General features: G+C 51.7%; 1 protein-coding gene across 1 annotated transcript in view; it reads left to right on the top strand.

Moving 5' to 3' along the window:
* PLXNA2 (plexin A2) overlaps window positions 1–24,594 on the top strand; it is a 173,134-nt gene that overhangs the window by 52,318 nt on the left and 96,222 nt on the right. The window contains exon 4 of the mRNA XM_063356322.1: window positions 20,151–20,285. Coding sequence (XP_063212392.1) covers window positions 20,151–20,285 — 135 coding nt within the window. The remainder of the gene's footprint in view (window positions 1–20,150; window positions 20,286–24,594) is intronic.

Genomic DNA, 24,594 nt, shown 5'->3' with positions numbered 1-24,594 from the left:
CCTTCCCTCTGTAAAACATCCAGAGCAAATGTAGAGTGACAGGAAAGGGGTCACTGGTCTGGGTCACCACTGAGGTGGTGGAGGAGATAATCAGAACCTTTTCCTTCCAGTTCAGTGGCTGCCAAAAACGCCGGAGCGCCTTACAAAAGTGCAGAGCCCAGCGGAGCGGAAGCACTCAGCCGGCCACGCGGAGGCCTGGCCGCGGCCATGGGGGACTGGCGATGGCGGGGATGGAGGAGCCCAGCTGCCGTGTCCCGCCGAGCTGGCTCTGCCCTCGCTCCGCTCAGCGCTGGTGCTGGGGCCTGCATGGCGATGGTGGGCTGCAAGTATCTTGCCTCATATTGCCCGGGAGGTGGCAAAGTTTTCCTCATCGGATGCTTTTCCAAAGTGTTTTGCAGTCCCTCGGGGACTCAGGGGCGTGTTGAAGCGTGGCAGCCAGCTTCTATCAGTATTGCTATTAATAAAACTAAATAGCGTATATGCTCCGTATGGGCCTGAGCAGAACCAGACGCCGGCGTTATTTAAGAAAGAGCTGCATTAAATTAGACACCGCTAACGCTGCTGTAAGGGGTTTTCTATCTCGCCGTCTCACAAGGAACATATTGATAGTTTGCTGCTGTTCAAATCTTCCTCCCCAAATAAGGCTTTGCTTGTGATAGCATCGTCAAAAAGGCTCCCTGCAGGGGATGTTTTGACAGTGTGATAAAATATAATACAGTAGATATCGTCCCATTTGCGATTTATGAGGAATTTTGTAACCTAGGGGGATTAATTCTATATCATGTTACGGCACATAGTATAGATTCTCTCCTCTCGCTGTTTCTTTGCATACATAATGAGCAAACCTGCTTATGAATTTGCCTGTGTCTGAAAAGTTTTGTGGCTGGGTTTGAGCTAATCAGGTTCCCGTCTCCGGTACCTTTTCCTCGGTTTGTCCCCAGACGATCTCAGGGAGCCGCAGTTATCCCAGCTTTCTCAAAAGCGCAAAACAAAATACTTTTCTGTGGAAGTTGCAGTTGCTTTTGACAGCTCGGTGGCTCTTTGCAATCGGGAAACCACGAAAACCCTCCTGGTCTCCCCAGTTCAGCAGCCGATCTCTGCCGCTTGGCGCCTCCTCCGTCGTTTACAGCCCTGCGAAGTGGATGCGAATGCTGGGAGCGAATGCCAGGCGCTGATTTAGGAGCTTTGAGATATGTGGGTTTTTAGAGGCATCTAGACAATTTAACAGTGAAAATCAATGGGACTTGTATGTTTTTGGAAATCTATCTTTGCTGGCTGAGCACACGTGGAAATGATCAACAACTTGAGACGGGAGATTTGTTCCCTGCTACCTCTTTCTGTCAGCTTTTATTTGCCTTCTCTTGCCCTTGTGCGCAATCTATAAGCCCTCCTCTTTTGCATGATTGTCTCAATTTGCATTTCCAGCAGATCCACTGACATTTGGCTGGACTCTGGGTGAAACACTCCTTGAAATTAGCCTGCATGTTGAGTTTGTTCGGGGAAGATAAGAAGGAAAGTGGCAGGGGGGCCTGGGGGGAATTATGCATGTGAAACTGCACTGTGAAATTAGCACCAACAGTCAGACTCTAGGCCAGCAATATTTCTCTGGGATTTGTTTTGGAAGCAGAATTTTTTACCGTGGGCAATAGACTCGTCTCCCTCACCCCACTGGCTTTCAATCCCAGCACAAGCTCGTCTGAGGAAGCCAAAGGATAAATTGTCTGCAAGCTCACTCTAAAGTTGTTCTGTAGCGCTGGCAATATGATACTGAAGAGGAATTTTAATTTCATGCTGTGTAAGAAGAGTGCATGCAACAGTAGCAGCCGTATGGATTTTCATATGAATAGACGTACAGTATTCATGACAGGGTAGCAGTGTTGTCCCGCAGGTTTTCATTCTTCTTGTTTCTTTGCTGTTTTTGCGTTTCCCTTTGCTGTCCACCCATTCTCGCACTTGCTGAAATGGAAAGTATGTCCTTGCCAGACGGATGTACAAAGTGACGAGCCTGTTTCTCGGTTATATTGCAATTGGCTTCAGAGACCTTTTGTTGCTTTAATTTCTGTGCAATCCAAGTGCAAGTCTGTTTTGCTCCAGAGGGAACGTTTTTTTAGCCTTGTGCCTCTCTTGCTCAGCTTTGCGGGTGTCTAAGCAAGAGCAGTTTTCAAACAGTAGAGCCCATTAATGCTGCTCTGTCTCAAGGACGCTCTGAAATAACGCGACTGAACTGGCTGGCTGGGGGGGGGAGGCAGGTCACGGGAACGGACGATTTGCCGGCGGCGGATCTGCACGGACGGGACGGGGCTGCACTGGGAACGGCCGATGGGTTTCATCCCTTTCTGCTTCCGAGTGCCGCTGACCCCTGTAGCGTCCACGCAAGGGATGCAAGTCGTGTCTGCGGCAAAGAATTGGCTTTGTAAAGCTATCAGCATGGCACTTTTTCTTGGGGGTGTTTTGTTTTATTTCATTCTATAATTTTGGTATGTATTTGCCAGGGAAGGAGCCTGGAGTGATTTTTCTTGAGGTTGCTGATCTAACACGTTCTCTGCGGCCGTAAAATTTGCTTTAAATGAACTTCTCCTAATAACATCTGGGAGGTGCGTTGCTTTGCCGGTTTCCATGCTGAACTGGGCATTAATGCAGCTGCACATCCCTGCGTGTCCGTCAAACCCTATCGGTTTTGCCAGTTCGGACAGGTGAATAAATCTGCCTGCCTGCAGACGCCGCTCCTTCCGATCTCCCTGTGTGGTAGGAGAAGGCATGATTTGGGGAAATCTTTTTCCCAGCTGCTGCAGAGGTGTGTACGTGCAACAGGAGACGAGCAGAGAAATCCAAGGGAGCAGTCCGCGCAGAGCTGGCCCGGACATTAGCAAATGAGGCTGGAGGAAGAGTTTGCAGCAATGCAAATGATTCTCGCTCCATCCTCGTCTCCTCTCTGACAGCCGCTGGCAGCATGCGAAGCCAAAGCCCAGCAGTGCCGGAGCTGGCTCCTTGCTTTTCTTGCCAGCCGGTGTGAAAGATGGAGAAACCCGGCAGCGTCACCAGATGGACTTTGCTTTGCAATCATTTACAATCCTGATGGGTTTGTCAGGGCACATCCTCCGCTCCAGTCCCACCGTGTCCCTTTGCATTGCTCCGGCTGGGTGGGATGGGAGACGTTCCCGGGGGTGAGGTATTTAAGAGACAGGTAGACGTAGTGCTTAGCGGTGTGGTTTAGTGGTGGGTTTTGTGATGGTTGGACTCAAGGATCTGAAAGGTGCCTTCCAGCCTAGGCAAATCTGTGATTCTGTGAGGGGAGACGGTGGCTCTGGCCGGGGCCTCGCACCTCTGGGCTGACCCCGGTGACGGATGCGTCCCAGCAGAAACGTTACACGCTCGAGGCGTTTAGATTTAATGGCTTCCTTCACGGCTGTAGATTGATACAGCTGGGAAACACATTAAAGAGTTCAGCAGCAAAGCAGACGCATAATTAATAAAATACAGATTTTCATTTGAAATCATTGCCCAAAATAGCTCACTAATGGAGGGAGAGCTGTCTGTGGAGCTAAAGTGCCGAGTCTGCCCTGCCTGCTGGCACGCTCAGTGTCCCTTCAGACAAGGGTCCAAGCTCCGCATCCCGTGCCCCCGGCATCCAGCAAGGGGGGAGCAGCCTGGCTGAGCCACGATGGAGCAGGGACACCACGAAGTCCGAGCTCTAAAGAGCAAGTGCCCAGCCACCACCGGAGCCTGGGTAAGTCCGGCAAAATCCGACCAGCCTGTGAGATCAGCCATTTCTCGGCCAAAATAAGTTAAAAGCAATTTGAAGACAGTGAGTTCACAATTAGGTTAAGCCAAATAACCCCCCCAGCTGCTCCCCTGTTGAACATGGTGAGCTCCATGGAGGGATGGTGGGTTTTTCTCCGGGGTAGGTGTGAGCGCGGCTCCGGTGGCCGCAGCAGGGAGGGGTTTGGTGCCTGCGCAGCCTGGCAGGAGCTGGCACCGCTGCGGGAGCCATCGCCGCTCCGCCGGCAGCCTGCCTTGGAGGGGCTGCGAAGAAGCTGTTTGAAATGCGGGTTAAGAGGGAAGCTAAAGTGACCAAGAAAAGAGCCCTTTAGCACTTGTAGAGCCTTTGAGATCCTCTTATAAACCAAAGCATGCAGGTAGCCCCCAGGTGTGGGAGCACAGAACCACAAAACGGTGTTAATGAGGCCGCGGAGCATCCTTCCCGGCTCCTCCTTCACGGCTAAAGCAAAGGCGAGTGTGTTTTATCTTGCAGAGCCTGCAACTAATGACGGTGCAAGTTCTTCAGAAGGAAAAAGGGGACAGTCTGGGGAAAAGGACCTTCTGGGCTGGCTCGTTCCCAAAGATACAGGAGCGTATGAAGCTGCTCATGTTGCTTGCCTGCTAATTGGAGTTGGCTGTAACTGATTTAGAAAGTGATGGCCTTAGGGAGCTGAGATTGTTGTTTGTGTTTGTCTGGGATTAAATACAGATGGAATTAAAAGGAAAAAAAAAACTTGATTCAGGAAGGAAGCTTTGATGGAAATAAATTCACACTGGTAAGGAGAGAGCGGGTAGATGCTGCGGTCGCCTGGTCTGGGTTTCGGTAGCGTTCCCACAGAAGCGCTTGGGGAAACAATAAAAGGGTAGAGACAGAAATAGAAAGCAAAAAGATAAGTGGACTCTGATGAAAGAAGTCATATTAATAATGGAAACTGGAGTTTTTGAAGCTGCTTTAGAATGAATTTTCAAGGCATAAAGCCTCTCAGGAGCAGACTCTTTGGAGGTTGGCTCAGCCGTTCGGTTAAGTCTCAAATCACAGGACTCCAGATGTGGAGAACAGGACCCGGCTCTAGACCAGGCTTCCTGCTCTGTCCCCCCCGAAACACAAACTGTGAACACAAACAGACAGTGAAATACCTGCTGCGTCAGAATCGCCAGGCCGTAGGACTCCAGCGCCAGCAAAATTCAGGTCTCGTGGTTTTAGGTCACTGAAAGATTTCTTTGCAGCCGAGTGCAAACCATGACATAGCTAATAAATCATGACACTGACAAAACATGAGGCCTGAAATGATTAGCAGATTACATTATGCAGATGTATGGATATGGAGAGGGGACTGTGTTAAAGGAAGAGAAAGGCAAGAAGTAGCCCAGCTCCTCTGATAATAAGCAGCGGCATCAGGCTGGAGGTGCAAAGAGGCTGCGGCAGTACCAGCACTCAGTCTCGGGGAAAATCCGCCCCGGAAGGTAGTTTTCCATACCAGTTCTGTCTCTTGGGTTTTTTGACTCAGTTTATAGCTCTTACTCTAAAAGCTTTAGAAACATTTGATGCCTGGTCTGTTTTCAGTGAGAGCAATTCAAATAACTTACCTTGTTAGAAACTTCAGCTTCTGGGGTAGGAAGGTGGCAGCTGGTAGCCTCATGACCCCCTGTTGTCCTTCGGGTCGCTTAAAAGCTGGCCATGGGTGAAGCCGAGCAGCTCCCTTTCCTTTGACACCTCTTTCTGCCCCCGTCGTCACCCCCTGACACTTCTTACCGCCAAGCTGCAAATCTCCTGCCAGTGCTCATTAACAGGAATGCGAAGACTCCTGGATCCGTCTGGAGACACTTCCATCACCCTCTGGCTAAAAGGTGGCTGAGAAAATGTCCAGCTCGCTGGGATGTAGCTTTGATGTGGCTTTATCGCCTCTGAGCCGGCAGCAGAAGGTGCTGGGGTGGCTGCTGCACAGACCCGGTCGGTGCCTCGGGCCCAGCCTCCTGCCAGGCCGACCCGGGACTGCGTTCCCAGTTGTACGTTGCTGGATGAGCAATGGAGAAAGTGAGGAAAAAAGGCAGCCAGCCTCCAAGGAGCTGCATACAGCTCTTCTCATCAGCTAGCAGCTCGCCAGAGACCTTTAGATGCCTTGCTTTGGGGAAGGCATGGCCGATGGAGAGAAGAATTTGTTGAGTCTAAGGCAAAGAGGCCACAGAGCAGTCAACACACAGACTCCTGTGTCACTGGCGTTCGATACTGGGGGGGTTTGGCAGGAAGAATTTCCCCAAGGCTGGCTAAAAGCTGAAATAATTACTATGAGACAGAAAAATGAAATACACCCGGGTCACTGCGACCACTGACAACCGCAGGGTGCAGACGTGAAATGCCACCTGGAAGGCGTTAGTGTCCTCATCCCTGGGTTTGAGTGGGTGCAGAGAGCGTGGGCGGAAGGGGAAGGGTGAGCACGTCGCCGCGTTGGGGGGTTGGACACGCGACTCGGGACGTGCCTGCAGGCACCCAGCTCCTGAGCCAGAGCGAAGGGGAGGGAGATGGGCAATTTCTAGCATTGCCTTTGGAAACGTGGTCACCCGGCGCCTGCGCGACAGGGGCTCGCTGGCTGGGCTCCTCTGGGAGGCCCCTAAGCTGCAGGTCAGTTGCTTGGCTTGAAGTGCTGTTCCCGTGTAAAGGGAGCGATGGCAAAGCACCAAACGGTGCCATATCATTGCTGCTCGCTTAAATCCATATTGATGTGTTGCCATCCAACCAGGAGGCTCCGTTCGCAGTCGATAGTTCATCCGCAGTGCATTCCATGGAAAATAATGTGTGTTTGAAGGGGGGGAGGAAGAGGAATTGGCTTACCAATACAATGCAAGCAAGCATCTGGGCTCGCTCTCCTTAGGGGCTTCTCTTTAAAAGGAGCTTTGAGTTGATAAATTTTCACTCATTTTTGTGTAAAGAAATCTCCCTGGCTTTGATACAAAGGAGCAGCTTGCTCTGCTCGCTGCTGGTTTGTTTATGGAGCATCGGCGCGATGAGGGGGGGAGAGGGGAGCCGTGCTGGGGGGACCAGAGCCTGGAGCCCAAACATGGGCAAAGCCCCCCCAGCCCCCGCCTTCCGCCAGCCCGTGGCCTCTGTCAGAGTTAGGAGTTATAGCTGCAAAAACATATATGGTTGGCTCTCGCCTGCCACAGCATATAAACAAGTGTTCTGTAAGAATTCGGTCGGCAGAGCTGAAGCTGTGAAATGGTTTGCAGCTCTCTCCTTATGGAAAGTGGGCTGGTTGTTTTGCAGTCTCCCAGGCGCAGAAATTTGGCCTCTACAGCGACATTAACCAAAACTAGCAAAACAGAGACTAACGCCTTTTTTTCTAAAAACAGCCAACCAAAACCGCAAAACCTTTGTAACGTAGCAGAGGATGAGGATTAAAATCCTGCTTAGAGCAACCTCAACAAATACTTCCTGGAGCAATACCATTTTCAAATGCTGTATTTCAGGAGACTGTCTGATATTAAGTCTGAAGATGAAAGATGTAACTAGTTGAGAACAGGAGTAGTTTGTAATTTCTATCATAGGCAACTTTCCAAAAGGCAACAGAAATATTTCACAGGGGCTTAAGTAGTTCAGATCCTTTCCTCTTTGCTGGGGGATGGATTAAATGGTTAAACAAAGGTATGTTCTCGCTGTGCTTTCTTGGTTTCCCTGCCTCCTCGTTGGCACATCAATCCCACGTTCTCTGTTCCTCTCCCATCTGCTTCCACTTCCCAAATTTCTAACGTCTTACTTTTAAAATTTTGTCTTCATGTATATGAATGGAAAAGAAAAATACCGCTGTAAACCATAAAGGCTCAGTAGCTGGGGTGAATTTTGACCTACACGGTAGAACTCCTTGTAAGCGTTGCTATCGCCTTCCGCTCCGGCGGGCTGTGGTTGTGGTGCTGAGCATCACTCACGAGGAGACTGTTTCTCCATCGGGGTCTTAATTGTGACTATCAGATCTTGAGTTTAGGCAGTTAGGGGTGGTATAGTCGTAATAACTCGGTGGCAGTGGCTTAAGGGTGCAGATGGGTGGGAGAACCACTGAAAATCAGCGTGGTTGTAGGGGAACCGGTTGGTTGTTTCATGACCGGCCCTTCAGGGACGTAACCGGAGCTTGGTGGAACAGCAGTTTCAGGGGTATCAGGCCTGTTGCAGTCATGAAACACTTAGTGGTGTTTAGGACAGCAAGCCTGTGAGGACAGCAGAGGGGGAGTTGTTTCAGTGTTAAATTACTGAACCACACACACAGTATTTGCCTAACCAGCTAGACCTGAATTGCTGTTCAAACAGTGCTTTTCTGCCTGACGTTGGCAATCAGGGAGCTAATTACACTGGATTAGGGTTTTTCTCTTAATTACATGAAAAATTTAGCGCGGCTGATGTTCATGAGGCTGCAGGGGATTAAGGCGGAAGCCATGTGTTTATCTACAGGTCAATTATGGAAGCGAAAGCAGTAATGTGCTGTAGCTTTGTCTCCCCCATCCATGGACCCCAGCCTGAACCTATCTCATGATGATGTTGATTTTGGGCCATGGGCACGGTAAGGGATTAGCTGTGCTGGCTGGTGTGTACAGACGCAGGGGCCTGGGGGAAGAGCTGCCTCGGTGCTCCTAGCGCGGTGTCTCGCGGCTCCAGGGCAGATCTGCTCCACCTCATCGTGCAGAGAAAAGTACAAGCAACACCTTTCAGTGTGAACCCAGGCCTGGGCTGGCTGGGTCCTGCCGAGGCGTTCCAGGGAGCTCTGCGGAGGGACGCGCTGCTCGTGCCACTCTTCAGGTTCACCCTTTGGCTGTGGGCCCTCTTTCCCTCCCTCCTCCCAGTTCGGAGATGTCTAGTGGTGCTGGTGTGCTTTGCTGGGCTCACCCGTGTTGTGCTGCCGTGGCTGCTCTTGTGTTCACGTGTGGCATCAGCTTAAATGACGCACAGTTTGCCACCGAGGAAGCTGTGCACAGCAAGCGGCGTGGCCTTGGGCACATTCCCTCGCCACTTTTGTGACTTTTTCCACCGCGAATGAGGTGAAGAGGGAAGCCCAGAGCTCCATGTCCCTGGTGGTGGCTGGGGCTCTGCTCCGGGGTGTCCATGTCTCTGCAGGACTGTGTCCCTCCCTGATCCCGGTGCTGCAGAGATTACAGCCACAGCACCAACATCCTTCAGCTCTCCCCTCCCTCCTCAGCTGAATTTGAACTTTAACTCTGAATTTGTACATTTGAGGACCAGAGAGAGTTGATTCTATCCATCCACCAGCCTCTTCCTCTCCGTCCTCCCCAGCCCGACGCACAGCAGGGTGTTTCATGCTGTCCCAGCTCCGCGCTGGGTGCCCGAGAGCTGCGCTGACTCCCCTCAGATGGGGACAGACGCGTGTGTTGAGCCCAGCAATCGCTCTGCGGCGTTCGAGACTGTTCAGCAGCATCACGTGTGGCATATACAGATTATTTAGAGCCAGTTCATCTACGTACCTGCTGATTAATTCTGAGATGCTGTCAAGGGCATATGCTGAAGGCTTAGTGAGTTAGTGCAGGGATGGAAGAGAGATTTGTTTGTTTGTTTGTTTGTTTTTAAATCCTTGATCTGCCCCAGAATAGCATTTGTGAAGCAGCTCACAGGGGTGAAAGTGGTCTTCCTCACCACGCGTGCCAAGAAAGTGAGCTACCTCCAGCCTCCATCTGCTGGAGACCAGGAGATCTGAGCGTGAATGAGCAGATAGGAAAGCACAAGGAGAGATTTGTCTCCTATGGGTTTATGTTTGTCTGAATCCTATCAGGAGCCTTTAATGCCTCCAGCGCAGGGCCCTGTATAAGCAAATGTCCCTGAGCAGCGTGCCAGCCCAGCAGCTCATCGTGCCTCTTGGTTCTGCGTCTTGCCTTGCCTGATGAAACCACGCGCCGTCCAGCTCCCCTGTGCCCGGCGATGGACACGGCCCGATTCCGTATCCCGTGGTCAGTAGTTAACACGGATGAGCCGAGGTGCCGCGGTGCAGGGGGAAGGGGAGAGAGCCAGGAGCTCTGTGGGCACGGCTGCCCCCCGGGAGCCATGGGGCAGTGCCAGTTTGGCTGTGGCTCTGCCCGTCCTTAAGCGACCTCGCCTGCAAGGCTGTTGCTGTAGTAGAATTCAGCCTGTATTACAGACAGCGTGGTCAGCCGCTGCCTGGTGAGGGCTTTTCACTCCTTTGTGCTCTGGCCCAATTCTCAACTAGAAAATACCCGTTTGCGACCTGCACCTCTGCCTGCTGCTGGGCATCGGCAGCGGGGGTGGCCCCGGGGGGGGTGGGATGTTGCCTGCAGCTGGCCTGGGCCGGAGCAGCAGGCGATGGGGGAGAGCCTCATTTCCTGGGATTTAAGCTAAGCTGCGTGCTCTGTAATTTTCTCACATCCTCTGCCCGAGCAAGGTTAGATCTGATCAGTAACACATGACTGGTTCTGCATGCTCAAGTGAAACCCAAAATATGCACGGCCTCCCTGTTCACCTGATTGCTCCTGTCTGACCTAAAGCATTGCAAAACTACCAGGCAGGATTTCTCCACAAGTTTGTAAAACCAAAAGATAACAAAATTTAGATTCTTTTATTTCCTTCTGGGTTTTGGCCTTTAGTGGCTCGCAGTTTGGCTGGTGTTGCGGCGTTCCCGGGAGGTGTTGGGCAGGAAGTCTAAGTCATTTGGAACATATTACTTACATGATGTTTTTGAAAAGAAAAGAGAATAATATTTCCTGAGGAACTTTCTCATTCCCACCTGATCAGCTGGAAGCTGTGGCTTGGGAGAAACGGGTTTTTCATGTGACAATTTTTGACAGTCGTTTAGTTTTTTTCCTCCTTGGGGAGAATCACGACTTGCTGCTGCTCGTTTAGAGCAAACTCCACATTAGACAGTCTTGTCTAAGTGCCTTTTTATTCCATTTTACATGGCCACTCAAGGTCAACAAACCAAACTAAGCAAGACCAATCCCTTCAGCTGTGAAATGTTCTGCTGTAGGAGGGTGATGGCAGGGGGAGAGCCTGACACCGAGCTGCGGAGGATTATTCAGCTGGAAGGGCACAGGTGAGGTGTGGATGGATAACACAGATACAGTGCTATTTTGGGGACTTTGGTGAGGAGCTGCAAATGGTGTGTGACAAGCAATTCTGAGCAGATACGCAGTACCTCCATCGCTCTAAATAATACCAGCTCTGCGCTTCCTCCCGTGTGTACTGTCGGTCACAGAAGACGTAGAGAGGCTTAGCACCCTGCTCCTTCTTCCTTCACTGGCTGTTGCTTGCTCCTAAGATGCTGCTTGCAGCTCCCTCCATCACGAATTGTGTCCTGCAGGCGGCAAACGAGGTGTCCCCTCTCCTGTCCTTGCCCGTGGGTCCCTTTGGGTACCTGCTAATGCTGAGCCCAGCTACGGGCTCAGGGCAAAGAGGAGGAAGAGCCGGGGTACGGCCCGGGCATTTGTAACATCCGGAGGGCTGAAGGGCAGAGCGGGACCAGCCCGTCCTTCTCTGCACAACCAGGGCTCCTGTTGCAGCTGGTTAACCCGGCTCTGCATCCCTGCTAAAGACTGCTAGCTCCATGTAGAAGAGGATGCTTTGGCAAAAAACCCCCAACTTTCTGCCTGTTCCTGGAGCTGTCGTCCTCTTGGCTCACCTGTGCTTTCATTTACTTCCCAGCTATAAGGAATGGAGCTGGATTAAAGCGGCACGTAGCGGGAGGAGCAGGGATGAATCGAGGGAAGAGCGGCAGAGGCTGAAGGAGCACGTTGCAGGAAGGTTAGCGTGCGGTGCCTTGTGCTGCAGCAACACCTACCTCGTTCCTTTCTCTTGGAGGCCAACACTTAGTCTCTTTGATGGTTCCCTTGCTCAGTGCCCAAATGTAAAGCCTGCAAGCAGCCAAGTGCTGCCGACTTAATGATTCCCATTTCCCAGGGAAGCACTGAGCCATCTCTTTAAAAATAATACGGGAATGTAAAGGGAGAGGGGTGCTTATTGCTGAACAAAAGAGGAGGAAAGTCATTGCACATTGTGGCTCTTCATTAGGGGGCAGATTAGAAGTGAAGAGGTTTTGTACCAAGCTGCCCCGAGCTGTCCTCCTTCCGGGGAGTAAATCCACAGGACGCTCTTGAGTGTTTCTGCCTTTAATGGGTTGTACTTTGATGCTGGTGGAAGGTGCGAGGCTGATAGCCCTCAGCCCCCAGCAATTGGCTCTTTGCAACAAGTGCTCCAAAAAAAAGCCGAGCTCCTTTGCGGCGTTCCCTGCCTGGCAGCCTGATCCCCGCAGCCCTCGCGGTAATAGTCTCTACCTCTCGCTTTTGAATTGGGCCCTCGCCTACACTGGCTTTCCTGAGCAGGAGAGAAGGCAATCTTCCGGGCACTTCATTCAATGAATTTTTTTCATCTCACTACTGATCTCAGCTGAGCTGTAGGTCTGCTCGGTGCCATGCAAGTGGTTGGGTTTGCACCGATTCACTGGGGCGTGCGGAGCCCTCCCGAGAGGGCAGGGACAGGAAAGAGCGTCCCTCCTGACGGGAATCCTGATGGGAATCTGGGACTCGAGGAAAAGGCAATGCTGCTGATTTAGAGCACTGTCCAAAGCAATATGACCTAGCCAGCCAGCCAACCCAAATTTGATTCTAATGAATCTATCCCCGGAAGAATACTACTTAATTAATTAGCAGCTCATTTGCATGAGGTGGCACATTATTAAAGTTCTGCTGCTGCAAGTAGGGCTGTGACAAGGTGTGAGCTGACAGCTTTTCAAATAAAAAGTCCTTTAAAGGGATGATCTTCCGAACTGGCAGCTTTGTTCTAAACGAGCCTCTCATGCAGTAATAAATTAAAGACACGGGGACTGCTGATTAGTCTCTGCATGGTGCCTCTGCACCATCCTCCCTGTTTTATCTTGGAGGATCGGCTCTCCAGAAGGGTGGAGGGAGCAGAAGGATGGAAGAAGGAAATAAAGGCTTAGTGGAGAGAGAGATCAGCTTCAGTGGCAATCAGCTCTTGCGGTTTTGTACTGGTACCTGTTAGGATGCCTGAGCTGCAGCTCACAACCCAGCAATTGGCTTCTTTCACCTCCAGAAGCCAGCAGGGAGGCAGCAAGGGACTCCTCTCCCAAGCTCCTCTTTCCAGCAGTGACTGGGAAGGGCTGTGTGTTTGTGGAAGCTCCTCTCCCGGCGGCAGATCCGAGTGCCCAGCCTCTCCCGGAGCAGCACCTTCAACGTTGGTATGGCAGCTGCTTGCCATTAGCCAGGGGACACGTGGGGCTGCTGAAGGAGCTGAGATCTTTGGTATGGTAACCTGTCGGCTGTGCCTTGGGCTTTAGCACAGAAGGAAGCGTGGTTTTTTTCTTGGTTTTGTTTTGTTTTATAAAACCTATCTTGCCTTCCCTGTAGACGCGTTCCAACTCTTTGAAATGGTAAGATTGAAAGCGTTCAGGTCTCTTTTCGGTTTACTTGTGTGTGCTGATTCTTGCAGCTTCCCTGTCCCGCAGGGGTAGGAAGAAAGCCTTCTCCTAGGAACAATTCTCCACCCTTAGCACTGGAGATGCGGGAAGTGAGAGTTAATTTGGGCGGGTTGGTTTGCTTGTTGGGTTGGCGTTTTTGTGCTTAGCGGTGTATGGGGGTGCCAGTGCCCCAGACTGAACCCCCCTGTCCCTGGGGAGCTGCCTGGGACCCCGGGGGGGTTTCTCTGCTCTTCCCCAATTAGCCAGCGGTTCCTCTGCCTGGCTCTTCCTCTGGGGAGCTGCAGGTTCCCAGGTTGTGACTTTGAACACTTAGCTAACATTTCCCAAGCAGAAGAGACAGGAAACACACGTGGGTGTGAAAGACACATACATAGAGACATTTTTGACATGAGTATTGAATTCGCAGAAACCTCAGATCTATAAATAATTCGGGTCATGAAGCCTGATCAGAATAAACTCCGGCTGGAACCCACCCTGCCTCCCCCCACACTGTCCCTGTGCCGCTGCCGACCCCGCGGTCCCTCCCGCTCCCTGACCTGTGTCACGGAGCTCCCTTCCCTCTCCACGGCCCCTTTTGAGGGTATAAACTCCAGCGTGCAGCCGCACAAGCAGATCCTGGAAATGGAGGCGTCATCTGAGCAGAGGGTACCAGCAGTTTAATCCAGTGGGAAAGCTGAGATGTGAGCGAGACAGGGACAGAGGAGGTCTGTTTCCTCGCACCTGGAGTTCCCTTAAGTAGAGGGAGGGGATGGAGGAGGAAAACGTCTCCAAAAAAAGGGGATTAGGGCTCAGAAAACACGAGCAGAGAAGGTGGTCTTGGCTTTGTGCTGCCTTGATGCTTTGTCTGTAATGTGCCCAGCAGCAGGAGGGAGAAGTTGGGATGCGAGGCTGGGTTTGCCTGGATGGGGCTTTCATGTCTCTTTGAAGTTCAAAAGGAGCCGTGATTCGAACACTAGGACTTTGTGGAGCAGCGTCGCCTGTGCAGCCTTCGCTGGAGAGTTCGGCACTCGCACCAAAGTGCCAGTGACTTACCCACCCCTCGACATTGCCCCTTGAAACCGAGTCCTCGAGCAGCGTCCAGGGGCAGCGTGAGAGGAGATGCTGACATGATGCCACCGGGCTGCTTGATGCTGGTCCCACCAGTCCCTTCCCATTGTGCTGATGGCCCCTCTCTGGCAGTTTGTAAAAGAGCGAGCCGTGTCTGCAGAAATGTAAGGAGTAGTCACAGTGCTGGCAGACAGTGCTCGAGGAAAACCCCCCTCGGTTGCCGTCAGCTCCGGCGCCTGTGAGCGAGCAGGGCTCACTGCGACGAGCTCTTTACCAAACTGATTTTTCTCCCCAGCTCATCCTGTAGAGTTTTGTAAGGGCAACCCCAGTGGGGATTAGCGAGTGTATTTAATGTTTAGTCAGACCGTTAGGCAGTTTAATTCTGGAAAGGATGGATTTTCTCCTCCCTCAGAGACCAGATCATTTGGTCTTGAGGAGCTGTTTTGCTACAAGCCCCTCAGCTGACAGCGCCATGGCTTTCTGGAGTGGACCCATCCACCGAGGCTTCCCGGTGCTATCTTTGGAGTGAAAATAAAGGTGATGCCCACCCGCGACAGACATATTCTATCCTAATTTGGGAAAAAAGCATAAATAAAACGTGACAGGAGAGAAAGAGACTGGGATATGAGGGAGCCTCCAGGTAATGAAGTTAATTGGATATGCTGATTTGAATTGAATGTGCATGTAAGGGTTGTCATTAACTTCCTCACGGACATATCTATGATTTAAAGGAAAGATACTTAATGGGATTACTATTTCACTTTAATTTCAAGGGGGAGACTTCCCACACGGAGAGCAGTGAGCTAAATCACACTCCCGGTGTTCCTGGCTGCGGAAGGTGCGTGCAGGGAAAGCCAGGGCTGGGCTTCTCCTCCCGCCGATGGAGACGTGGGCAGGGATGCTACCCAGCGGTTGGGGCAGGGCCCCGTGCATCTGCAGGAGCAGCTTCACATCCCAGATCTGCCTGGGACTGGCTTGTAGGTTCCTCAGCAAACCTGGTTTATTAATGACCTGCAAATGGCTCCGTCCTAGCTCCCGAGCATCGAGAGTTAGCTGGTGTTAGCAGCGCTCCAACGGAGGCTAAGGGGTATAATTTTGTATAGGGTCTGAAGGGCTCTTTGAAACTTCTAGCGTAGAGATTTGCAATTTCTGTTCTGGATTCTCCCCTCCTTAAAATTGCCATGCTTTTTTCTCTCTGGCTGCTGAAGGCAGACGCCAGCGCGCGTAAGCCTGTAAATGTACTGTGGGAAAGGATGTTCCTGAAGGGGACAGCAAAAGTGGCAGGTCATCACTTGCATCTCACCTCCTTTTTAGCCTGGTGTGAATGTAGAAAAACCCAGTTTAATTAAATTGGATTAGCAAAAGTAAACCCTTTCTGCAGAGACTATTTGGCAGAGGCACACACAGAAAATCTGGACTGATATTTATTTATCTTGTCCTATCTTTGGGGAGCTTTTGCGTTGCTGAGTCTCTTGCTTGTGGAAACTTCTTTTAGTACCAGGTCTAGGTAGGAAAGACCCCACAGAACCACAGACAGAAGGAGGCAGGGAAAGGCTATTGAAGCTACATTGCGCTCCAGTCTGGTTCAGAAGAGCGCTGCCAGGAACAGTCTTTCTGCTAAATTTCCAGCACTGAAGCAAGAAATCCATCCTCGAGCTTTCTGAGAAGCTTTAATGGGAAATGCCCAAGAGCTGAGATGTGCAGACGTAAATGGCAAAAAAGTGGCAGTTCTGCAAAGATGCACCTTGGCAGCAAAGGCTGCTCCTTGTTGTCTTTGGTTTCTATTTCAGGCAGTGGATGCAGTAACGCTCCAGTGCGCATTCCCAGAGCTGATGCAGTTCTACTCGAAACGTCCATTTGAGACAAATGCCGTGTTATTTGATAGTGTTCACTCGGAAGGGCTCGAAACCCTAGCATGAAAGGAGCAGTCTTAAGGCTCCGGGCTTGACTGGGCTTTTCACTTTGTCACCATTACATACAAAGCTGAGCATGTTCTGCCAGTGCCTTGCGCCTCCTGACCCAAGGGCATCAGTTCAGGAGCCCATCCTATGCCTCCACGGGCCATTTCGTGCAGTGGGGCAGCCAGCAGCGAGGTGCTGTCTGCTCCACTGCATCTCCCATCAGGCGCCTTCGTACATGGGGAGAAGCTGCAGTTCTCGAGGAGTTAATGGGTGGCCTTGCATCTACGATCCGGGATGGGGAATCAGTCCATGCATGGACTTATTCAGCTGTTTTTTCTGGCACGGGGCATTTCATCATGAGTCAGCCTCATTGAAACACTCGTAATGAAAACAGACAGGTAATTTAATCATGGAAAGTTCCTACAAAGAGATTCAATGTCTTCTAATGGGAGCCTGCTGGGAGGAACTGGAAGGGAATCCAGATTTATCTTAGCTGGGGCATAGGCTGGGCAAAATACCTAACAGAAATCCGAGTACAATAGGTGTGTTGGAGCTTCACATCACGTTAGGTCCTTGAATGGCTCATGCACTTATCGCCCTGGGTGCTACACTGCAGCATATACGTGACACGATATGGTATTTTGCTAATCTCTGAAGATAACGCAGAGCTTATGCCTGCGGCCAGTATTGTGGGGGCATTAGAGACACAGCTCTGCGCAGTGCCTTCGGAGGGCTGCAGTTCCCCGAACGGAGCAGCGCTGCTTGGCTGGGTGCTCGGCTGGCCCTGGATTTGCAGATTGTGTCGTTAGGCACTTTTCAAGCCACATTTGTAAACATCTGTCAAAAGCGATTGAGGAAGGTGCTGTATCTGTCCCAAACGACTTCTCTGATTCACGTCCAAGCGTGTGAGCCTGTGATCTGTCCTCCTGGTCTTCGCTGTGTCTCAGGTGGTTGAACCCATCTCTGGTCCTGGACATCTCTGCTTTCCGTTGCACCAACGTGCTTCTCCCCATTCCAGCCTGCTCCCTGTTTTGCTGCGCTCCCACCCATTCCGATCTGCACTGCTTCCTTCCAGGTCTTTCTCCTAAGCCCTTCCCCCACTCCATCATCATGTCGTGAGAGAAGAAAACCTGGTGGAGTTAGGAGGACGTAAGGAAACATGTCCATCAGCAGTCCAGCACCGTGTCCCACCCCTTCCCTCTCCAGCATCGCTGTGCCTGGAGCTGGGGATGAACCCAGACTCGTAGGGTTGGTACCACGCCGCTGTTCTAGTGATGGGGCAGTAGTTTGGCACTGAAAGGGCACCCATAAGTTAGGCAGAGGGATTATTTCTCTCTCCAAACGTCAACAAGAAGCTTCCTGCTGTGGAGATGATCCCTTTCTTCTTCCGCATTCACAGGAATCATCATTCTTCTCGTCTGACATCATCATTTGTTGTCATGGAAACCAAGCCCTTAGGAAGAGATGTAGTGGAGCATCCTGGTGGCAGTGGGTGCACCTCCTCCCCGGCATGCCCAGGCACTGTGCTGGGGACGGGGGCTGTGGGGTACCCGGGTGGGTGTAACACACCCCACAGCGAGTGGGGCAGGAGAGCAGCGGGCTCTGCTCTTGTCCCGTGGTGTCTGAGTAACCCAGAGCCATCTCACCTTGACAGGCTCGGTGAGAGACCCCGGGCTGCTCCTCCTGCCTTGCGGGGGAGGCAGGAGGGTGCAGCAGCACCCAGCACCCTGTGCCGGGCTCCGGCTGCGTCCCAAGACACCCGTCCCAGGCACGGCCCCAAGCACTTGTCCATGCTGGAGGAGCCATCACGCACGTGGTGCTGTCTCCAGCCCAGAGCCCCAGTTCCCAGTTGGAACTGGCCTGCAAAAGGCTTGTCCAGTGGTATCTCTCTTTATTAGCCCTGTCTGACCTCATTACTAGAAAGAAGCTCAATTTAACGAGCTGCTGGTGCCCCGAGGGAACTCTGAAAAACAGTTGTTTTTCACAAAGGCTGCTGATCCTTCATGTCCGGCGTTTCCATTCCCGTTTGGCCATTAATCAGGTGTTTGCGTGGAAGCAGCTGTGTGTCCCTGACAGCACAATGTCCCTGCTATTTATCCCTCAGGTGATTTTGCAGCCTTGTTCCCGTGTCCGCGGTGCGGGAGGTGGCAGCGGTACGTGCCAGGCGGTGGCTCCGGACGCGGCAGAGCTTGCTCGGGTTTGCAACACCCAGCAAGTCACTGGTCTCATACTGGTCTCAACCTGCCTCTAGTTCTCAGTATTTTGTGAAGGCAATGAAGTATCCGAACTCACACAGGTGTATCTAAAGCCTTTTTTTTGATTTTCATTTCTGAAAGTTCAGGGCTTTTGGTCCAGGCTTGGGCTGCCCGCGTAATCCTGCCGGAGGCTCCCTGCATCTGGCTGTGGGGGTTAAACCTGACCACTCAGACTCACACCTGGTCGTCTTTTATATCACTGAGAACTCAGGAGGTAAGCAGAAAAGAGAGAAATCCAGAAAATAAATGTGCTTTTGTACCCAACATGTCTTTACATGGCAGGAGGCATCAGGGCTCTTTCCAGGAAGAGGATTTATCTGGAGGAGGGTGCAGGGGAGCATCTCTCCTCTATGAGTGTGAAGATATCCTTATATTTCCAGCTGGGGTGGCACATTTCTCAGATAAATCTTAAGATGCTTAACAACCTGCTCTCTTACCTCCTGGGGACATGAACCAGAAAAAATTGACGTCCCTCTCTGCTGCTCCGTCCTGCCTCTTCTGAAGGCTTAGACTTGTCCAAAGCCGGTTCTTCATGCCTCTTCCTCCGTACCGCGGCCAGGCAGGGGGTAATCGAGCAGCAGAACGGGATGTGGCAAGACAGCTCGGCGTGAGGCTGCAGCAGATGGCATCTTTGTGATAAGGGGTTTTTCCAGGGCCAGGCGGTCCCCGGTGTGTCCTGCTCCTCGCAGGGCAGCGTGCATGTGCTGCGCGACACCCCCGGTGCCGAGCGCCATCCCGGCCCCCAGCTACGGCATCGCTGTCGCTGCGAGCCACGGGGCCGGCCCCACCAAGCCCTTGGCTCGCCTGACTGCTCCCGTCTCCCCGCCTGACGGTTGCCAGTGTTTGCAGCTATGTCGACACCATGTTGTAGTCAAATGGCTATTCAAATATGCAAATCCTGGTAGGAAAGACAATGTAAATTGTTTGTTTATCCTCCTCCCTTCCCCTTGCACAGCCCCCAAGGCCATAAATTATTAACTCTTGGAAGAGATGGCATATCCTCAACAGCAACCGCTCCTGGCAGGGATGGGATTTGTCACAGCTCCGGCAGGTTTTCCTGCAGGAGCGGGGAGTTGTCTTTTGGTGGGGTGGACGGTTACTGGGAGCCTGTCAGACTGCACAAGCCATATGGCTGCCGCCTTCCTTCTCCGCTTGCTCAGCAGCACGGGCTGGGCTGCCTTCGCCGTGCTGAATCCTGTAAACTTGAAAGGAATGGAATGGCAAATTTTTGGCAATGGCAAATGGCATCTCCAGATTTTTAGGCAGAGGTGGTCTTGTAGGAGGCTTCTGTGGCAAAAGAGATGATGGAGGTTGTCTGAGTCCTATTCTTTATGCATCTGGAGAAAAAAAACATCTCTGCTATAACTTGGCTTTGTTGTGTTGCCTGTGGAGTCTTGTGGTCTTCCTTCAGGCTTATTTTGGAAATAATCTAAAAAGTTTACGATCTTTGTTTCTCTTGGATGGTCAGTCATAGCACACTGACAGACAGTCTGTTTGCTCCCCTTACGACCGCAAAACTTTTTCGTTATTTCTCATCGACTGGAGAAATCACATCAGCCTCAGTGGAGAAGGAGCCTTTGCTTTAACTCCGGTGCCAGCTCTTTGCTCTGTCTCCAGGTTGTGAGATGAGATTTTGACTTAGATTCCTTTTCCTACCTTGTCATCCTCCCCTCGCTCCCCACCCCCCAAAATAAAATTGGAATTTGGCTGCTATGAAATCACCTGTAATCTGTTTGTGCTTCTTCCAGATCCGAGCAGATGGTCCTCCCCATGGTGGAATTCAGTATGAAATGGTGACAGTTTTCAAGGATGGGAGCCCAGTCCTTCGAGACATGGCCTTCTCCGTCGATCAGAAGTATCTGTACGTCATGTCGGAGCGACAGGTAAGGCGTCTGCTTCTGTACATCTGTGGCCATGGCTTCCTTCCATATGGAGCGTGTTGTTGGAGCGCACGGAGCTGAGGTTGTGCGCTGAGCCCCGCGGTGTGGGGATCGGTACGGGTAGAAGGAGCCCCTGCAGAAGCTCAGTTTTATCTGCTTCTGACCAGAGATTGTCGTCGGTGCTCAGGGGAGAGAGTAGTGCCCGCTTGCTCTGCTCTGCGGGCGTTGGAAGCGGAGCCTGCTGCTGCGGGGGAATCGTGGCTGGGGGCTCTGAACCATCCCTGCCGCGATACGGAGATCCTGAGCCGTGAGCGTTATGGGTTCACTCCCTGCGGCGAGGCTGCCGTTTCGCGTAGTTTTGTCTGAGCGTCCTTTATGATGCCTTGATTTATTTATTTACCGGAATATTTTAAGTTGGTTGCCGAGTGAGTGATGCCAGCGCACAGAGGTGGGACCGAGCGCGGTGTGGGCACGGGCTGCGTGAGCAACGTTAATACCGAGTCTGCGCTGTGCCATCCATTGCCGTGCCAGTTCTGCTGCTGCCCTAGAGGTGGTGCCACCCTGGTCCGGTCCTGCCCGCGGTCCCTGTCCCTGCCGGCGGTCCCTGCCTGGCACACTGGCTGCGCGGGGTGCTGGCCTGCTGGGTGAGCCTCACCTCCGGCATAGCAAACGTCCCTTCTCGGCTGCGTGTAATCGGGAACAAATAATGTAATATTTACCATAATTTCTCATTTTAAAAATGGGAGTAGTTCTATTTATTTATTTTTTTTTAATACCATGGTATTACAAGGAAAATTCACTCGTGTTTGTACGGTTTATAGCATCGGGGTGGTGGGAATTCCTCCGCACGCTCACAGTGCTTTGGGTAGGGCAGACCGGTTAACAGACATCCGTCCTGAGCAGCTGAAGTCTGCAGCCCAGGGACAGCTTCTCGTTCCTGGGAGGTGATTTCTTTGGCGACAGTTTCACCACACAAACTCTTCCCCAGAGCCCGGCAAACCCGCGAGGCAGGTCTGAAGCAACAGCATTGTCTGGCTCGGCACCCACCTGAGCCATCACTCAGCATCCACGAGGGACGGCCCGGCGCCGGGACACCGCTCCCCGCTTTGCCAGTGTCTCTGGGACTCACCATTTACTGTCCACGTGGCCCTTCCTCTGAGCCTGGTTCTGAGCTGGATAAAGTGCTCTGATGAGAGGGACCAGACTGTAGAAAGCAAAACTGGAATGATTATGATGGGAATTTATGGCCAACGGTCCACGGGAGTCTGTTGCTTCGGGGAGATAGCACAATGTAAATAATCTGGGACCTTCTGTTCTTCTCCGAGACAGGAAAACACACAAAGTCCCCACCATTAAGCCAGACTTCTGGGTTCACTGACTCTGCTGAGCATTTTATTGGCTGTTACTCACGACTGTGTAATTCAGATTAATAGAGCTGGTGCCTTGTGGGTGGTGGAGACAGGAGAGGGGTTGCATCTGAAGACGTCTGGACGCTATTAAATTGTTCTGTGTTGAGTTAACCCTCTGGTCACTAACAGCTTTCCATGTCTGCTGGTAAACAAATATCTGTCCTCCCTCCCACCTGCTCCGAGGGAGATGCTGTGGAAAGGTCTCGGTGTAAGTGCTTGAAGATCTCCTGATGGAGGTGAGAGTGAGCAGCATCATAACAGCTCGCCTCGCCCCAGGGAGCTTCCAGCTCCTCCAAAGCCAGCGAAACCGCTTGGCTAACCTGTAGCAAACCAAAAAATATCGGCAAATACTTAGCTTGGTTATAAAGTTATTTAAAGCCAGGAAATAAATACTTTAGAAGAGTGCAAAGTCTCCTTCCTGCTAAAAGACTTCACTGAATGAATCCCTGTGGTTCAAGAAGGCTTTTTATACGCTTGTTACAGCAACTCAGTGATAGAAACTGCCACAAACAGCCACAAATTTAGGTTCCCGTTCCAGCTTGGACTTGGGTTAGATGGTAATAATGAGGATCTGTGCAAACTTTGAAATTGAATTATTTTATTAAAATGTTAATGTTGTGGTCATTTTCTCCAGGAGCCGTGCGCTCCTCGTGCTCTCACCAGGGAGGAACCCATCCAGCGTCTGTCTCAAACGGTTGAGGAACTGGTTTCCTTAGGAGGAAAATCCAGCGGGAATGCCTCCAACTCATCTTTTATGAGGCAAGGGCGGCTTAATATTCATCAAAGTGCTAATTTGCTTAATTGTGAAACAAAAAAATGCGAAAAGAATTAGCAAATAATAAAATATTCCTGTAACGTTAATTCCATTTCCAGCTCCGGCAAAGCACTCGCCTTGGGGGAGACTCCAGCAGCGGGGGGACACGGTCCCTCCTTCCTCCCTGGATTCACTGTGGGATTTGCCTTTTGCCCTTGTCGAGGTGCGTGCTTCGGGTCCAGAAGTCCCGGCGTGCCGTTACATACGGATTTTGTCAGCTCCTGTGACCCCGCTGCCCTTACCCTGGCAATGTGATAGTTCAGCAAAGCGGAGGGGAGAATATATTTTTTCCTGAGTGCCGTTTTCTATAGCAGTGATGATTGAAAAAGGGGCAGTCCCAGGAGAAGGAGAAAGGTCCCCCAGCTTCAGAGGGCTGGGGCTGTAAATGGTGGGAGGTGCCCTCAGAATTACTGAGAATATACAGCAAAAATGCCTTCTGAAGTCTTGAAATCGGGAACAAAATGAAATTCTGCCACAGTAAAAGAGAGCAGCTGTTCTTAACGTTGAGCTGCTGTGCGTTAACATACTGGGGGAGGATTGTCCAGAGCCTGTGATTTTAAATGTCTGCTGAGAAAGGAAGAGGATACGTGCTTATGTCAAAAACACATCTTTCAAAAAATGGGTTTTTTTGGGGGATTCAGCTAAGAACCGTGTGCTCCCCAGTACTGATAGGTAGCGGGTCTTGAGCTCCTGCGGCTGTGGCGTTGGGTAGAGACCGGCGCTGAGACGCGGTGCTCTGCGTTGGACCGATGATGCTGAATAAACCCAGATGTGTGGATGCCTCCCAGCAAAGAGGAGACGTAACATTGTGGTCTGAAGCCCATCTTCCTTCTGTGCTAGCAGCAGCTAGGATCAGCTTCGTGCTGAAAGGCATTAGGGAAAGCAGTTGTTTCGTCCTCAAACGCGGAGTTGCAGTTGTGGGCACGGTCCTTCCCCGCTCCCCTGGCTCCCGTCCCAGCCCTCTCTGTGCCTCGCTCCAATTTCTCCGCCGTCCTTTTGAGCTCTCCCTCAGCCTTTCACGTTTCATTGCCAACTCCTTGCAAAGCAGAATATTTGACATTTGATTTCACTCCCACAAAGCACAGAAGCAACAGTTGCACAGCCCAGTCCGGGGGAGAGGAGGATAAAGAAACTTTGCTTCCAGCCACTTATTCTGAGTTCTTTAACCGCATGATTTAAGAGCGCTTATTAGGAGCTTTTACAGGCTCTCTTCCCACTCCACCTGGTTCCAAATAGCTCTTACGGCAAAAGAGAAACGGTTCTGACCCTGGCTGTTTAAAGCAGAAGTTCATCGCTCGGCATCGCTCTAGCAAGCAGATACCATTTCTGCCCACAAGGCTGGGGCTGCGCGAGGTGCCGCTGGATGGGGACGTGTGGCATTGGCGGGGCCATGTGGGGTGCCGGGCCGGGAACAGCAGGGGGGGCCACCAGCATTGGCGGAGCCCCCACATTGCCGGGGGATGCTGTGGGGGGGTCAGTGCCGGGAGTCCGGCACCGCTGCGGCCAGAGGACTTTGCACCGTGGCTCTTCCCAGCCCGTGGCCAGCGTGAGCTGCCTCTTGTTTTCCATGGGTGGATAAATTCAATTTACAGTTTCCATCAGGAACCCCCCCACCACAAAATCACGTAGCGTTGCCGCTGTGACGGGCTGCTTCGCTGACCTCCGCTGAGGCGCTGAGACATGGGGGTGCACCCAGGTGGGACCCTCCCAGCCATCAAGCGGCAGGCGAGGAGTTAATGGCAGTGCAGGGCAAACCCAGGGACAAATGTCTCGGGGCCACCAAGAGCCCCCAGATTTAAAAATCTTCCCATTTTAATGGTGGGTCCATCACGGAGCATGTGCAGAAAAGCTTCTCCGATTTCTTGATTTCAGAGGGAAAGACTGAAGGAAAAGTGCTGGTTGTATTGAGTAAAGTGGCTTTATAATTTAGTCCTGAAGCATTAATTGTCTGTGCATCAGGGAAACGGTAGGTTTTTTTAGTGTATGAAGGCTCAGTGCATTTCAATTAAATAAGCCCTGTAGGACGAGAGCAATTTTATGACTCCGTGGCTGCGTAACCCCGTTTTACTGGCGTTATCTGCTCCGTGCA

This window comes from Chroicocephalus ridibundus, chromosome 20, assembly GCF_963924245.1.
Source record: "Chroicocephalus ridibundus chromosome 20, bChrRid1.1, whole genome shotgun sequence".
In the NCBI taxonomy this organism is placed as follows: domain Eukaryota; kingdom Metazoa; phylum Chordata; class Aves; order Charadriiformes; family Laridae; genus Chroicocephalus; species Chroicocephalus ridibundus.
The sequence above is the reverse complement of the archived record's forward strand: the minus strand, read 5'-3'. Positions and strand labels throughout refer to the sequence as shown.